Below are 17,803 nucleotides of genomic sequence, written 5' to 3' on the forward strand. Positions count from 1 at the left end.
AATCGAAAAAGTACTCTTTCTTGATGCCCATTTTTTCTCGATCGTTCATCTATGATCACCAAAATTAAGCAACCCTTTAAGCCCAAGATCCCAATATCAATAACAACTTCAGTCCCACAGTTTTCTGGCTCAGTTTTGAGCTTTTCCTCAAAGTCAAAATCAAGATTTGACAATAAGGGTGTCAATAATTGTAGGCTGTTGTGGGTGGATGACAAAGGGAAAATGGAATTGTTGAGGAAATTGAGCAGAGGGTGTTTCAGGAATAGTCTTAAGAAGGGTCAGAAGGTTAAAATTGAGTCAGTGAGTGATGGTGAAGATGTGTTTGATGCAGCTTCTGCTAGGGCTAAGTTGCAGCCTGAGCATCTTGTTGTCATGGTCAATGGGCTTGTTGGGAGGTAAAAAAGATTGATTTTCTTCTTCTTTGGAGCATGTTGATGTTTTTGAGGAATTTGCTAAATTGTGAAATAATATGATTTTCTTGATTCTTTTGTTTTGGTATCATTTGTTTGCTGTTGTGTTTAAGGATTTGAGTGATAATTATGGTAGGCTGGAACTAAAGTTTCTTTCTTTTTCCTCTTTTCTTCAGTTGCTCTTTGGTACTTAAAACACATTTTTGTACATTCGTGCTGAAGTTTATCTTTTCGATTGCAAAAACAGAAAGAGGATTGTATAAATATTCATTGGGAGGTAACGACAACATACCTATTGTAATCCCATAAGTGGGGTTGGGGTGTGAGGAGGGTAGTGTATACGGAGACCTTACCTCTACCATAGAAGATAGAGAGGCTGTTTTCGATATACCCTCGGCTCAAGGAAAAGCATTTCGAAATAAATAAATAATGGGAGTGAAGAAGTAGTGGCAAAATACTAAAGACTGTGACATTACTTCCTCGAGCAAAATCAAGTTCTCAAAAGCGAAAGCATCCAAGATGAATCAATTTTCAATTAGTGAAGGAGCGTTAGATAAACATTGATGTTACTTCCTCTAGGAAAATCAAGTTCTCAAAAATTATCTCGGTCCCAATCTTCTCAATCAACCTGTGGATCATTACATGATCTTGATCCCACTCAGACGACTTTCTGTTCAAGAGAAGGAAACTTGCCATGCACATTGTTAAGATATGACTAGTTTAAAAAATGGAGCAACCAGAATAATTATCCCAAGAAAAGGAAAAGGTATCCAATTGTGCTTTTTTGTCTGAAAGCAGACGTCGTGAAACATAAAAAGTGATGTGGCCAAAAGCTGGAGTAATAAGAGATGATAGTGAGAGAAAATCTACAAGTGCTTGTAGCTAGCTGGAGACTTACAGGGACTGCCACATTAGGTCCATTATGCTCTTATTACATGATGAAGAATTTGAAACGCAACTTACTATTACCTTTCTCAGAAAAAGAAAAACTTTGAAACTCAACTTATGACCAGTTAGTAACTAATGAATGTCCTTGGATCTCTTTTACTACCTGCTTATTCTACTCCATAAATGTGGAGAAAAAAATTCTTTAATGTACTTTACTCTCTAATAGTTTCTTTTTTTGGTAGGTATGTCATAGCTCCTTTATGAATGGTGTTCTCTTTCCTTTTCAAATCTTTCGTTTGGTATAAGGAGTGGAGAGGGAAGAGAAATATATTTCTGTATAATTTTTTAAGCTTTATTTCTGTATAATTAAAGCATAAAAGAAGTAATGAAGTGAAATCATTTATTGATGGTGTTAGCAATAGTATCTTTTGACTTCTATACAGAGGGTCCATGTTATAACTGCAAAAATTTCAGAAGACAATGAGAAATAGGTTAGGGGCCTTGAAAAAGGGAATCACCTCCTATCATAAACTAGAAGCAAAAAAGCCAACCAAAGTTATATACGTAACTTACAAATTTAGAAAAACATCATTTTAATCAGAAATTGAGGGATAATGTTGGTTTTCATTGACACTTCATTGTCATGCCATTTTTTTTTAAACTTGTAACTTTGTATTCCTCACCATTAAAGGATATGTTGCAACCTCCAAAAAGTATGCTACAGAGTGGAATTAATTACAAAAGTCGTATGAAATCTACTATATGTATTTCATCATCTATACTATGCTCTTTGCACGAAAAACATAAGGAACTAATACAATTCCATTTGATCTTTTGAATGGAGTTGGATCTGCCTTAAAAATTCTACCATTTCTTTCCTTCCATATGTTCCATGCTATTTATTACTGGTGCTAAAATTATAGAGTAATAGGAAACCAAGAAAATCTTATCAGAACACTTATGCATATGCTTCAAAGAACCCCCCGACACACTTCTGATGAAAATTTAAAATGTTGCATACTTTTGGAGTGTTACCAAATCTCATTGTAATGGTAGGTCTGATCTGTGGAGTTCATATGTCTATAACTGTGGTGCTTTCAAAATGATGCGCTTTTGTCTTTCAATTGTCTTATAGTTCCTGCTTTTTCAGCAGGTATAAGTGGAACAACATCCTCTCTTTATGTTAATTCCAGTAATCCAAATTTCTTAATAGTTTATTTCTGTTGCCTTGCAGTTCTGCAGATTGGAGATATGCCGCTGAGCGATTTGTCAAAAGGCTCCCTGATAAAATTGTTGTTCACTGTAAGTCCAACTTTAGTAATAATCAATTTCAGATTGCAGCCACCGGTTGTTACTTATTTGTGTGGATGCATCTTATCCGGTCCAAATAGCCAGAGTTGGCATGTTCACAATATCTTTGTTTCCTTTTTCTCCCTTCTGTGGGTTGGATTTTGTCAAATGTCTTCAATGGGTTGCAGCAGGGTTGTGTCATTTTTGCCTTAGAATCAGAATTACTGCTGCTACTTCAGTGTAAGAATTTGCTTGTGATAGCGTACACCAAATCTGGCGCAGCATAGGGATCACTATACCACTGTGCACGACAATTATGGGAATTTTAATGGTAATTTGGGGTTGTTCCGAAAGACAACCATGACCCTTTGATGTTTTTATTAACGTAGAAGGAGAGGCTTACGTTAGGTCTACTTGGATGAAATGCATATGGAATGTTTGTAGGTACTTTTGAAAAGTTCGTCCATGTGATCTCATGAATAGGGATTAGGCATCCGTGTTGAAAAATGTAAGTTCCTTGGTCAGTATAATTTGGAACTGGCAGAATACATAGATAGACACTTCAACCTTCGCTCAACTGGCAACTACACACCCCAACTTTGAAAAGGCACATCTATACACCTTAACTTGGTCTAAATTGGCCCCATGAACACCCAACTTTGAGAATGCACATCCAGAAAAGTGTACTTACGGGGCCAACTGAAACCAAGTTAAGGTATCTAGATGTGCATTTTCAAAGTTGGGGTGCCAGTTCATGTCAATTTAAGGTGTCTATCTATGTATTATGTCCTTGGAAGTGGACTTTGGACATCAATCTCACGGTAAATGTGAAGCGGGAAGTTCAACTGGTTTACAATGGGCTATGTTACTTTAGGTTGTGACAAACTAGTAGGTTATGCATATAACTTTATCTTGCTATATCAGTGATCTATAGTAGAAATATTGTTACACATTAATATTATCTTTCCATCTAGTTGGGGTGATAGGTAGAATCTTCAAATTATAGCCCGTAAAGCACTACTTAGTTGTTAGCGCATAACTGCCTGTGCTGAAAAGCTGTGCAAGTGAGGCAAAGTTCACATCCTGCATTGAAGCAAATTGTAAGACTGAAGTGCAGCTCTATTGTGCCTTTAATAATACTGTCCGAGATTTTCATTTTGTTTTTCTCTTTGTATGTATTTTGCTATGCAATTGATTGTTGCATATCTTAGCCATTGAGATGAACTGAGGTTGTTTGAACTGACGATAACATCTTCTGACTTGCCAGGTAGTGAGTGCAATTATTCAATGTTGACCTTTGATGGTGTTGACAGGATGGGCGAGAGACTTGCAAAAGAGGTACTTCGCTAATGACTTTCTGATTTTAATAGGTTCTTATCGAATGAATTTCTAGCAAATGTAAGTCTGTTAGAATAAGTAATTTGAGGCTTGAAAAAACCCTGCTGCTTTATAGTGCAGGTGGAGGATGTGATCAAACGGTGGCCTGGGGTGCGCAAGATCTCTTTTGTTGCTCACTCCTTGGGTGGCCTTGTAGCAAGATATGCTATTGGGAGGTTGTATGAACCTCCAATAAAAACAGAAGTAGCTGGTCTTAATGGCCCCTGCTTAGTCAGGGAAGAGAATGTGTCTGACCAGTGCCACAAGCAGTCTTCTGAAGAAACTGTTGCTGGTTTGGAACCTGTGAACTTCATAACAGTTGCAACTCCGCATTTGGGCTCAAGAGGGCATAAACAGGTGTTTATTATCTCATAGTTTCTTCATTGGTCGATTTTTTCTCCAACTTTAGCAATTACTATCTGCTTTTCGAACTTCATTGTAGTCATTCCACTTCAAATGCTTAATTACTGAAAAGTGAAGTTTAGTTGGGCAAGTTTGAGTGTAGGAATCTATCAAAAGCTTCACATAAGGACATACATTTTCTGCCTTCATTTTCAAGATTTTTTCTTGAGACTAGTGGATATTAGTTGTCAATTCAACTTTTTCTGGTTGGTTCCATTTTTACAGATTAAATAACTAACGTAAGCAACTTCATTATAGAAAGATGATATCCTCAGTCTTTTCTGTTTTTTATTTTTTTATTTTATTTTATTTGGGGGTGGGGGGGGTGGAGGGTAGAATTGCTTCCATCCTTAGACACTAAAAAAATTGTTTCCATCCTAACTTGCGAGCATAACTGTCTTTAATTTTTTTTCATCTTCTTGGCAATATCTATGCTTCAATCCTAAACTAGTTTAAGTAGATTATTTGAAGTTTCTGCATTACTTCAGCTTTGATCAAGCCTACTTCAGTACAATGCTGAATACATTGTCTTTCAATGCAAACTAAGAGTCTCTACAATCTCGCATTTATCCCTACATTGGGATATATGTCTCGAACCAATCTAGCAAAATTCATGGTAAATAATAGACCTATAAGGAGAGACAGTCAACCATCTCTTCTTACACTGCAAGTGGACAACCCAGCTGTGGCAAATGTTCACCAATATGAGAGAGATTAAATGGGTGAAACCAGGAAGGATCAAAGAGGTTTTGAAGTGCTGGAATAGAGATGGAAATGCAGGAAGAAAGGAGGAGAGATGGAAGATGGTCCCATCATGTATATGGTGGACAGTATGGCTAGAGAGGAACCAGAGATGTCATGAAGGAAAGCAGAGCAACATACAAAGATTTAAGCTTAAATGTTTAGCTCTGTATTATTTTTGGTGTAAACAAGTAGTCTTAGATAGCTCAGAAGTAATCAGCACAACTATAGACTGGCTGTAACTTGGTAGGTATAGGATCCTATGTAACTACAACACTTTTGGAGGGGAACTACACTTTTGAGGTAGTATACCTGTGGATAAATATAGACTAACTGTTACTTTTATCAAAAAAAAAATAATAGACCTATTGTAAGTTCAGTTTAAAAAAATAATGGACCTAATGTAAGTCTAGCAATAAGAAAGACCTTAATACCTACTAGTTGATCACGTTGATGGATCATTTGCTCCTATTCAGTTTTATTTTTAGCTAAGTCTTCTTGGATGCAAGTGATTGGAGGTACTTTGAGATAAATTTTCTCCATATGAAATCTATCTCGTCTGCTTTTAGCACATTCAAATTTTACAATGTTGCACATACAAACAATGCGTATTGAAGTTTTGGTAGGACATAGTAAGACCATCTTTCTCTTATTTATTCTTTATATGTGCTACTTGCACGCTCTGTTAAATTATTCCTGTTTCAATCTTGTATGATTGCACTTTCATTTCATTAATCATTAATAGGTATGGAGACACATTATTTTTGATATATGTGTTTCTTTGATTGGCAATTTGTTGGTTTAGAGGCCACACCCATTTAAACATTGTTGCCTCAAAACCGTTTCTATTGAGCTTGCCTTTTACTTTGTTCTGTCCCTGCATATGGATAGATTACCCATAACATTCCTCTATTTTGGTTATTATTTTTTGTTTGTTTGTAAGTTTAGGTTTTAAATTTTTATCATTGTGTGGACTGAGTCAAGCAACTATTGTTTTTTAAATTTTCATCAAAAGCTTGCGTATCTTGATAAATCAGTTAACTTTGATCTCTTAATAAACTTTATTTCCTAGATCACTTCAAAGACCATACTAATTGTCCATTTTGTTGTAATTTCTCTGTTTTCTCCAGCTGCCACTTCTCTGCGGTCTTCCGTTGCTGGAGAAAGGGGCATTACAAACTGCTCACTGGATTGCTGGGAGATCTGGAAAGCACCTATTCCTCACTGATAAAGATAATGGGAAGCCTCCCCTCCTCCTAAGGATGGTCAATGATTCAGATGATCTCATGTTCATGTCAGTATCAATTTTAATACCTTTTTTCTATTAGAGGGAAGTGGCAAATGCATTATTATGTAACACCGCCTATGGCTTTCTGTGTAGGTCAGGATTACGCTCATTTAAGCGTCGTGTGGCATATGCAAATGCAAACTATGACCGTATCCTATGAGTTCAATTTTTCTTTTCAGGTTTCTTTTATAAGTTATATGCTTTAAGCACATAAATACGCTTTTGTAGTCTGCAAATGTTTCTGAAGGGAAACCTCAGAATAGTTATATTTGGGCTAGTAAACCTTTATGATTTGGGATGTTCATTTGATTGGTATTTCCTATACAAGTTAGATGTTGCTATGTCAGTGGGGTTTTCATAAATTTGATGTCATCTTGTAAAATTTCTATTCTTGAATACAGCCTCAGTACATGCAGTTAGGATTGAAGATGATGTCATTGTTCTTCCTTAAAGCTTCCACCAAAATTTTAGTGTTTAGGTCAGGGAATTTGACCTTTTTAAAATGGATGATGCTGGATTTGAGAAGATATTCACCCTTTAAATGCTCTATGATGAAATCTAAAAGTAGTGTTGATATGGATGTTCAGTGTTCACCGATACACTATGCTGTAAATGACTTACAACAAAAGTAGACACCTAATACTGACATGCTGTGATGCCACCTGCCAGTTGCATGGTTAACACCTCCATCTGCATCAGGCTAATGATAACTTCATCCTCAATAACTGGCCCACTTTCCTTTGTTTTTCCGTAAAACTTGGTGTATTTCCTTAATGTGAAGGACTTATTGTCAAAAACTTCAAACTAATCTAAATGATACTTCTCTCTATTGTTTATCTAGGTGTGCGATCTTTCCAACTGACTACTAACTAACCTGACACATCAAGCAACTAATGAGATATTTCTCTCCAACTGGAATTTAATATTTCAAAAGTTCTTCTCTTAATCGATGTGCTAGTGAACTAATCTCCCTGGGGGTTAGCTCAGTTGGTAAAGGTTGTCTTAGGTCACAGGATCAGCCTTGCTCCAAACAAACTAACTCTGGCATTAGGTGGAAAGGGTAGAGGGCCAGACCCATCTTCCCCGTGTTTTGAAGGTTGCTTTGGCCCAAAGGGTTGGCTCCAGACGATTTTTTGCTCTTGATCACAGACTGGTCATAGTGGGTCAGCTTTTTTCTTACAGCCAATAATCAACAAGGGTGATAAAGATTCCACGTGTGGTATTGCTAGTTTGGTGTTCCCTATTTTTATGCAGTGGAGTGAATAGATCTATCTCCTATCCCTCTCAATATGGCTCTGCTCATTCTAGATTTTTTGTTTCTTGGGAAGGGATCTGAGTTCTAGCTTTGATGACATCCAATCCTCTTTTATTAACTGGTGTGCCTTGTCAAGTAGATTTCATTTTTCTAGTAGAAGTGTATGCATACCTACATACCATACTGAATGGTATCTCATTAAACGTTTTCTACCAAGATTAGTTTTTCCATTATCTATCTGTATGGCATTCCTTTAACCGGCCAAGTCAAATTGGCATGGTTCTAGTTTGGAACACCTATTTGCTTCCTTTCCAGTATTCTTATTATTATGATAGATCTTATTCTTCGATTTTATTACTTCTATTTGTTTCGTTTACTTTGGTTTTCTTTACTATTTTTGCTGTCCATACTTTCATTTCTTCAATGTTTTCATTATAACTTTTTTAATTTTGCATTTTTTCAAGCCTGTTATGAAAAACGATAGTCTTGAGCCGAGGGTCTATCGGAAACCTCTCTATCCCACAAAGGTAGCGGTAAGGTCTGCGTACACCTCACCTCCCCAGACCCCAATTGTGGGACCACACTGGGTATGATGTTGTTGTTTGGTAGTTCTGTTGTTGTTTGGGTTGCACTTATTTCAGATGATCATTCCGGCAACTGAGCTTATTTTTTGTTATCATTTTGTGGTGCACACTACTCTGTCCTGCCATTATTATGTCCATTTTTTCCGGTCATTATCCCAACTGTTATTCCTGCGAGATTCTACACAACTTAAGAGTTTTTCTGTGACATTGCCCAGACCAGAATGCTTCTGAGCTGTCTCAGTTTTGAAATTTTTATCCCTCTCTTAACTCATCTTCTTTTTATGTTGTTTCGACATTATTCACGCTTTTCTAACAAATATCTTCTATGTATAAGTATTTATGACAAAGAAAATCTGAGTTGGTTTTCCATCTTGAACATTAGACTATTAAGTTATATTGTCCCGCAATGGAGAAATATAACATGAAACTATATATATATATATATATATATATATATTGTATCCAAAGGTGTCTGCACATATTCACCGTCCTTTATCTAATTGCTGACATTGTATCTGTGCCAACAGTTATTAAGCCTCTTCTCTCATGACTAACTCCTCATCTAAGTCCGCGTGTGAACCCCAAATCTTGGCATTATGATCAGGATGGTGTTGAGTTACAATGTCCTATGTTGGAGATATGAGCAGTTAATAAGGGTCTTGCATTATTCCATCCATAACCTTAAGGTTTTGGATTGCGTGCTTAATTTTTTTCACATAATGAATTGTCTATATCTATAAGTTTAAATTGTTAGAGTAGGTTATTTTAACTCATCTAATTTAGGTCTGAAATACCCCTTCAAGTGGACAACTAATTCTTTTTGGGCCAAGTACGTTAAGATATTTTGTTGATAGATGGCAATGAGTTTAACCCAACACATCTATTTTATGCCTATTTAATTGTGTAACTGTCTCATTTAAAATTCTAGAGGGATATTTTTCTTTATTTATGACTAGTATACATTACCGTTGGTTTGAATTTCTATTTAGCTACTATTTCTTTCTGACTAGTCATGCCACTTGCTATTTTTCGTTAGTTAACTTGTATTTTATATCGATTCCCCCTTGTGATTGATTTAGTATATATTCCAGTTGTTTGTTGTTTAGTTTGCATCTACTTTAGTGGCTTTGGTGAGCGATGCTGGACTGGGGTCATGTCTTCGGTCGGGGTCGGGGGTGAGGGGCAGAAGTGGTAAGTGGGTTGAGGGGTCTTCTAGACATAGATCTAGTGAAGATTCTCAAGAAGAGAAAGATTAACATGGCTTGCATCTAGGAGACCAAATGGGTAGGTGCCATGCCTCGGATGTGGACGACTTTAAGTTGTGGTACTCAGGACTAGAGGGAAAAGAATGGAGTAGCATTTTAGTAGATGGGAACTTAGGGAGCAGTTGGTGGAGGTTAGGACGATCAATGACTGGGTGATGACGGTTAAGCTAGTCATTGGAGGGCTTACTGTGAACATTATTAGTACTTGCATGCTGCAAGTGGGCTTGGATGAGGAGGTCAAGAAGCACTTCTAGGAGTATATATTTGGATGAGGTGGTGAGGGGTATACCACACTCGAAAAGCTTTTCATTGGTGGAGATTTCAATGGTTACATCGGGTCAACCACTACAGTTCTGATGGTATGCATGGAGGTTTTGGTTTTAGGGTTAGAAATAGAGGAGGAACTTCGCTTCTGGATTTTGCTAAAAAATTTGAGTTGGTGATACCTATATCGTGCTTTCCAGAAAAAGGACCATGACTGATCGAGAATCAAATGGGGTGGTTTGACCCCTGCTCGAAGCTGGGAGATTGGGAGAAGTTAATGACGATGGGGGCTTGGGGGAGTAGTAGAGATACGGACAACATGTGGGATAAAACAACTGATTGCTCTAGGGAAGCAACTAGATTGCTAAAGAGGTATTAGGGGTTTTGAGAGGCAACTTTTTTGGTCATCGAGGTGATTGGTGGTGGAATGGAGAAGTCCAAGGCAAAGTGGAAGCAAAAAAGGTTGCTTATGCAAAGTTGGTGGAGAGCAAAGAAAATGAGGAGAGGTGGACAAATGGCTTATGCAAAGGTGGTTAGACCGACTTTGTTGTATGAGGTGCAACATTAACCAGTCAAGAACTCCCATGTTCAAAAGATGCAAGTGGCAAAAATGAGGATGTTGAGATGGATGTGTGGGAATACTAGGAGCGATAAGGGTATGAATGAGGATATTCAGGACAAAGTGGGAGTGACCTCCGTGGTAGGCAAGATGATGGAAAGGTGACTGAGATGGTTTGAGCATGTGAAGAAGAGATGTGCAAATGCCCAGTGAGGAGGTGTGAGTGGGTGGATATGGTAGGGACGAGAAGAAGCAAAGGTAGGCTGAAGAAGTATTAGGGGGAGATGATTTGATAGGATACGATGCACCTTCAGCGTATCGAGAATATGACCTTAGGTACGAGGGTGTGGCGGTCGCGGATAAGGGTAGTAGGCTGGTAGGTAGTTGGGCGTTTGTCTTAGTAATAGTGTATTCATGTAGTTTTTGGCTCTGTGGAAGTCTAGAGCACCATGTTTGTCGTAGTATTAGCCTATTCATATAGTCTTTGGCTTTTCATATCTATTATCATATGTTGTTTACAATGTTTAGGTGATCGCACCTTGTTGTTGATGCTACGGTTCCTTGCATATATTCTCCGCATTGCTTCCCTATTAGTTGTCACCTGCAATATTTGGTTCACGCCTGTTGATCATCACAAATGCCACTCTTTCTTGGCAGAGAATACTTGGGTTCAAACCTTCCTTCTCTTCCTCATATGGATTCTTCCACAGTAGAATTATCTTGAATTCTCCTTGAGCACCCTTGACTATAATCCTTCGTCTTAACCTATTCCTGGTACTATTCGGTTCTATGTACCATGTGAAGCTGTAGGCTGTAGTTCTAGGTATTACATGACATGGTTTTATGAAATTTACCAATACTAGAGTTATTTTATCCTTAACTCATCTCTAAGATGTTGTTGGATGGAGAACATCATCAATCCGTCGTCAGGATGAACTTCCAAAGGTTGGTGTTCAGTTGACTTATCTGCATTGTGTGTTAAGAGTAGTAATTTGTTCTTTTATGTGTAAATGGTTTTCTTTTCATTCTTCTCCAGTCTAACCTTCAAATAAAGGATCAGAAATACCCACATATCGTAAACATTGAGCAAGAAACCACTCTGGATATCAACCATAAAGTATCTTCACTGGAAGGGAAGAAAATGGCTGATTTAGAAGGTTTGTAAACCCTTTACCTCTATTTTTGAAGCATACCCAACCCCACTCAAAGGAAGAAAATAAAGTAATAATGTACGATACTTGCTCTATTTTTGACTTCAACTGTAGTTTATCACATGTGCATCACACATTTTCGATAATAAACGTTATAATATATATTATTCTTATTGGCTTTCTGATTCCGCAGGCAGAAAAATTGGTTGATATCACGTAAGTTATCCTTTAATATTATTTCATAAAAAAACAAGAAAACCTTTGCATTAACTGATATGTACAGGATTTTGAGCAGTAGGATGTCAGCAACACAGTTTTTCCTATTTTAACTTAGAATACTTTATATTGAAAGTTTTCTAATTAGAATAACTTATTAAATTGAATAATTGATTAAAGATTTGGGGAAACTGAGGTCCTTCGACTATGTCCAGGACTAATATTTAATTTGTTCAGGTATAAGAATAATAATAAAGCAGATGTCAAACCCATAGTGATTTGGATCCTTGATGACCTGGGTATTGCAGATTGTTGGTGATAGTCTTAGTCCTTTATCTATTCTCCAGACAGATTATTATAACTAATAGCAAATTATGTAATAAAGCTATTCATTCTTTTGGCATGCTGCTTCCGGAGATTTTAGAAGAGGACTTCGTTGATTACTAACATCTTAATGACAATTAGTACATTTTATTCAGTATTCAGCTCTTCTTTTGTCCGTCCTTTTTCTTCTTTTGGTAATAGTCTACTATGTGGTTATTTGCTGCACGATCTTTTGCATCAATGGGGTTCTCACATAACCTTTCTTTGCCCATTTAGAGGAGATGATTGAAGGCCTTACACAAGTACCATGGGAACGAATTGATGTTAGCTTTCATGAAAGCAGACAACGATATGTTGCACACAATACTATTCAGGTAAGCTTTACATCCATTTTTCTTGCTGATTCTAGTTAAGCCACATGTACTATATTTGTTTTCCTTATTATGTATTCGACTTTTAAATTTTTAAAATTTTGACTTGGTAGATTGTTTGAGCCTTTTGCTGAAAACTGTTAGCTTCAACTGTAAGTGCTATGCCTTAGCTTATTCAAATGGATGACCATTCAGAGATACCAGTGGTTCAGTATATATTGAGGAAGCTGTTTTTTTTTTTTTTTAAAAAAAAAAAAATCTTGATTGGTCAGTTACAATGGGAAGTTCTTACACAGAGAGAAGGAAATCTGTTATCAATGTTGAGCTCACTTTTGCTGCAAGTGTATCCATTAATTTACAATGCTTTAATTTCCGAATTGGTGGATGACATTTTCTGAACATACATTTCACAATACCCGCAAGGATTACATCAGAGTTAGAATGTAAATTGTTTTTGGTGATCTCCTTACCCGAGTAATTAACAAAGCAAAACTTGTTTGTTTTCATTCTAGTCTAAGGATATGGAGCGAAGAATTTTTATTGTGAGAATACTTTAGTTTATATTTGTATGGTCTGTTGGCTGTGGTGCAATTATAACAGTATGCTCCCACTCAAAGTTTCCTCTTTTTGCAATTATCTCTACATGCATTCTCTTGTCTCTGGCCTCATGCAATAAGCAGCAGCAAAATAGCGGGAGTAGTATCTGGTCATCACCTTTTCTTGGTCTATTATATGCAAACAGATGTTAGCAGTGAACACAAATTTCTGTTTGCAATGTAAAGGGTTAGACATATTTGGCAAAGTCAGCAACTAATAGTAATTTGTCTGTTTGCAATCTAAACGGTTAGACATATCAGGACTTGTAATCGTTGCAAAGTGCTTTGTATATTCTGTCTTTGGCGTGTTAAAACTAAATTGTGAATTTTGTTTTACTTTCTTCTCGGAATTTCTTTCTAGTGTTCTATTGTGTGCTTATTTTGTTTAGTTTGCTTAATTTAGGTGAAAACTTATTGGCTTAATTCAGATGGCGCAGATGTGATTGAACATATGATAGATAACTTCCTTCTCTAATTGTCTGTCATGGAGGATTGACTGTCATGGTGAGATCTCCTTTTGATTTTCAGTAACACCTATGGACTCCTAGTCACAAGCATAGCCGCGAATCAGAGCATCATCATCGCTAAAATCGTTGTCTTGTATGTATATCATGTGTGAATGTATCTTCAAAAACCTCACAAATTTTTCCTTGATCAGAATTTTTGTAACATGTTCTCTCATTTTCTTTCATTTGTGCTTCACTTTATTTTGTTGATGGATTGATGGAATTTTAATTTGTGAGTGACTGTAATGGAAAGAAATGTTCAGTCAATTAATCAAGCAAATAAGTATCTATCCCAAAATATTTGTGAGTGCCTGTATTTTCATATTCATTCTGCTTTATTGGGGCCAATTGCTGCATTGACAAAGTGATTTTTCTTCCTATGATCATATTGTTATTCATTTTATTTCCTACCCTTATGTTCTAGACATGACTGTCACGATCCAAAAATGGGCTTGATGACATTTGTCTATTTCCACCAAGACAAGTTAGTCTCAACTCAACGAAACAAAAGAAGAGCGGAAAGATAAAATAGGAACAAGATAAAAGCAGAAAATTTATTCTTTCTAGGTCCCTTATTTCTATTAACATTTCAAAACCTGATTGTCATGTGCACATGCCTTTAATACAAAAAGTGCGGGATTGTTTGTAACGCTTTCCCAACTCATTACAGTAGTTCTCAGAAAGTTTTTTCAAATTTTTTTTTGGGTGTTCCGAGGCGCTAGATCCATGGGCTAATACACACGAAAAATCAAGAAAGTCGCGTAATTCTTAAAAGTTGGCTTGTAAATGCGAAAATATGACCAAAAAAATGGAGGGACTGTACGCAATGCTTCCTCAATGCATTATGGAGGTCTTGATAAAAAAATTTCAGAAAAATATTTTGGTTGCTTCGAGGCGCCAAATTCATAGGCTAATACACAAAAAACTAAGAACATCCCGTAATTCTTTAAAGTTGGCTTGTAAATGTGAAAATATTCCTGAAAAAAATGGTGCGACTGTATGTAATGCTTTCCCAACTTACTACGGAGGTTTTTATAAAGTTTTTTCAAAAAAAAAATGTGGGTTCTCTAAGGCACCAGATCCGTGGGCTAATACACACGAAATACCAAAAAAGTCACATAATTCCTTAAAGTTGGCTGGTACATGAAAATATTCTGAAAAAAAATGTTGGGACTGTACGTAACACTTCTCTAACTCATTACAGAGGTCCTCATACCAAACCCATGAATAATACACAAAAATCAAGAAAGTCACATAATTCCTTAAAGTTGGCTTCTAAATGCGAAAATATACCAAAAATGGTGGGTCTTCACGGACGTCCATGAAAATTTTTGGCCAAAAACAAGTCGGGATCCTGAATCACCAAAAATCCATGGACAATACCACACGAAAATCGACAAAATCTGGTTTTACCTACTTTGGGGATCGTTTGAACTTGAAAATGAGTTGTTTGCCCTTGGGGACCAACTGGCTAAGGTCTTCACGGACCTCCATGAAAAATTTCGACAAAAAACAAGTCTGAATCCTGAATCACCAAAAATCCATGGACTATAGCACATGAAAATCGGTAAAATCTGGTTTTACATGTTTTGGGGCTCATTTGAACTTGAAAATGAGCCCGTTTGCCTCTCAGGACCAACTAACTCCATTACTAAGGCCTTAACTGATGTCCATGAAAACTTTCGACAAAAAACAAGTCGAAATCCTGAATCACCAAAAATCCATGGACTGTAGCACACGAAAATCGACAAAATATGGTTTTACATGCTTTGGGGCTCGTTTGAACTTTAATAGGGGCATGTTTGCCCTCGTGACCAAATGGCTCAATTACTTAGGTCTTAACGAATGCCCATGAAAAATTTTGACCAAAAACAAGCCAGAATCCTGAATCACCAAAAATTCATGGACTATAGCATACAAAAATTGGTAAAATCTGGTTTTACATACTTTGGGGATCGTTTGAACTTGAAAATGCGCTCGTCTACCCATCAGGACGAACTGTCTTTATTAATAAGGTCTTAACGGACGTCCATGAAAAATATCAGCAAAAGACAAGCCGAATTCTTGAATCACCAAAAATCCATGGACTATAGCACACAAAAAATGGTAAAATCCGGTTATACCTGCTTTGGGGTTCGTTTGAACTTAAAAATGGGCTCGTTAACCCTCGGGACCAACTGACTCTATTACTAAGGTCTTAACGGACATCCATGAAAACTTTCGGCCAAAAACAAGTTGGAATCCCGAATCACCAAAAATCCATGGACTATATAGCATACATAAATCGGTAATATATGGCTTTACCTTCTTTGGAGATCGTTTGAACTTGAAAATGGGCTGGATTTCTCCACGGGACCCAACTGGCTCCATTACTAAGGTCTTAACGAACGTCTATGAAAAATTCCGGCATAAAAACAAGTTGGAATCCCGAATTGTAAAAAATCCATGAACTATAGCACACGAAAATCGGTAAAATTTGGTTTTACCTGCTTTGGGGTTCGTTAGAACTTGAAAATGGGCCCGTTTACCCATCGGGACCAATTGTCTCAATTACTAAGGTCTTAACGAACGTCCATGGAAATTTTTGGCAAAAAACAATATGAAATCTCGAATCACCAAAAATCCATGGACTATAGCACACGAAAATTGGAAAAATCTGGTTTTACGTGCTCTGGGCTCGTTTGAACTTAAATGAGCATATTTCCCCTCAAGACCAACTAGCTCCATTACTAAGGTCTTAACGGACGTCTATGAAAAGTTTCGGTAAAAAACAAGCCAGAATCCCGAATCACAAAAAATCCATGCATTATAACACACGAAAATTGGTAAAAATCTGGTTTTACCTTCTTTGGGGATCGTTTGAACTTGAAAATTGGCTCGTTTGCCCCTCGGGACCAACTGGCTCCATTACTAAGGTCTTAACAGACGTCCATGAAAAATTTCAGCCAAAAACAAGTTGTTATCTCGAATCACCAAAAATCCATTGACTACACACGAAAATCAGAAAAATCTGGTTTTACATGCTTAGAGGCTCGTTTGAATTTGAAAATGGGCCAGTTTTCCCCTCGTGACCAACTGGATCTATTACTAAGGTCTTAACGAACGTCCATAAAATATTTCGGCCAAAAACAAGCCTGAATCCCGAATCACTAAAAATTCATGGACTATAGCACACAAAAATCGGCAAAAATCTGGTTTTACCTTCTTCAGAGCTCGTTTGAACTTGAAAATGAGCTTGTTTTCCCATCGAGACCAACTGGCTCCATTACTAAGGTCTTCACGGACGTCCATTAAAGAGTTCGGCAAAACACAATCCAGAATCCTGAATCACCAAAAATGCATGGACTATAGCACATGAAAATCAGCAAAATTTTGTTTTACCTGCTTTGGGGATAGTTTGAACTTGAAAATGGGACAATTTACCCCTCGGGACCAAGTGGCTCCATTAATAAAGCCTTAATGGACGTCCATAAAAATTTTGGCAAAAAAAAAGCTGGAATCTCGAATCACAAAAAATCCATGAACTATAGCACACGAAAATCGGCAAAATCTGGTTTTACATGCTTTGGTGCTTGTTTGAACTTGAAAATGGGCACGTTTGCCCCTCAGGACCAATTGGCTCAATTACTAAAGTTTTAACGGATGTCCATGAAAAATTTCGGCCAAAAACAAGCTGAAATCCGAATCACCAAAAATTCATGGAGTATAGAACACGAAAATTGGCAAAATCTAATTTTATCTTCTTTAGGGCTCGTTTGAACTTGAAAATGGGTCTGTTTGCCCCTCGGGACCAACTAGCACCATTACTAAGGTCTTAAGGACGTCCATGAAAAGTTTTGGTAAAAAACAAGCTAGAATCCTGAATCACGAAAAAATCCATGGATATCACATGAAAATCAGCAAAATCTATTTTTACTTGCTTTGGGGATCGTTTGAACTTGAAAATAGGCTTGTTTGCCCCTCGGGACCAACTGACTCCATTACTAAGGTCTTAAAGGACGTCCATGAATAATTTCGGTAAAAAATAAGGTGGAATCCCGAATCATAAAAAATCCATGGACTATTATAGCACATCAAAATCGGCAAAATCTGGTTTTACCTGCTTTAGGGCTCGTTTGAATTTGAAAATGGACCCGTTTGCTCCTCGGGACCAACTGGCTCCATTACTAAGGTCTTAATGGCCATCCATGAAAAATTTCGGCAAAAAACAAGCAAGAATCCCGAATCACAAAAAATTCATGGACAATAGCACACGAAAATCAGCAAAAAAAATCTGGTTTTACCTGCTTTTGGGCTCGTATGAACTTGAAAATGAG

The 17,803-nt window shown here is 37.1% G+C and overlaps 2 protein-coding genes across 2 annotated transcripts in view; both read left to right on the forward strand.

Annotated features, from left to right (window-relative positions):
* Positions 1 to 17,803, forward strand: part of LOC125824494 (preprotein translocase subunit SCY1, chloroplastic) — a 390,387-nt gene that overhangs the window by 18,331 nt on the left and 354,253 nt on the right. The window lies entirely within an intron of this gene.
* LOC125824511 (uncharacterized) lies at positions 12 to 13,762 on the forward strand. The gene is made up of 10 exons (XM_049503904.1): positions 12 to 395; positions 2,533 to 2,600; positions 3,856 to 3,926; positions 4,047 to 4,322; positions 6,239 to 6,402; positions 6,490 to 6,545; positions 11,216 to 11,268; positions 11,360 to 11,480; positions 12,291 to 12,388; positions 13,385 to 13,762. The coding sequence occupies exons 1-10, from the start codon at positions 52 to 54 to the stop codon at positions 13,454 to 13,456; spliced, it is 1,323 nt and encodes a 440-aa protein (XP_049359861.1). The 5' UTR covers positions 12 to 51; the 3' UTR covers positions 13,457 to 13,762.

Source organism: Solanum verrucosum, unplaced genomic scaffold (assembly GCF_900185275.1).
Source record: "Solanum verrucosum unplaced genomic scaffold, falcon-dt-bn FXZP01000022.1, whole genome shotgun sequence".
Lineage (NCBI taxonomy): Eukaryota > Viridiplantae > Streptophyta > Magnoliopsida > Solanales > Solanaceae > Solanum > Solanum verrucosum.

Excerpts from the sequence above, each read along its gene's own strand:
- LOC125824511 (XM_049503904.1), top strand. The coding sequence starts at position 52 with ATGATCACCAAAATTAAGCAACCCTTTAAGCCCAAGATCCCAATATCA. Across the intron at positions 6,403-6,489 it reads TCAGATGATCTCATGTTCAT|GTCAGGATTACGCTCATTTA; the intron begins GTCAGTATCAAT and ends CTTTCTGTGTAG. Across the intron at positions 12,389-13,384 it reads TTGCACACAATACTATTCAG|GTGAAAACTTATTGGCTTAA; the intron begins GTAAGCTTTACA and ends TGCTTAATTTAG.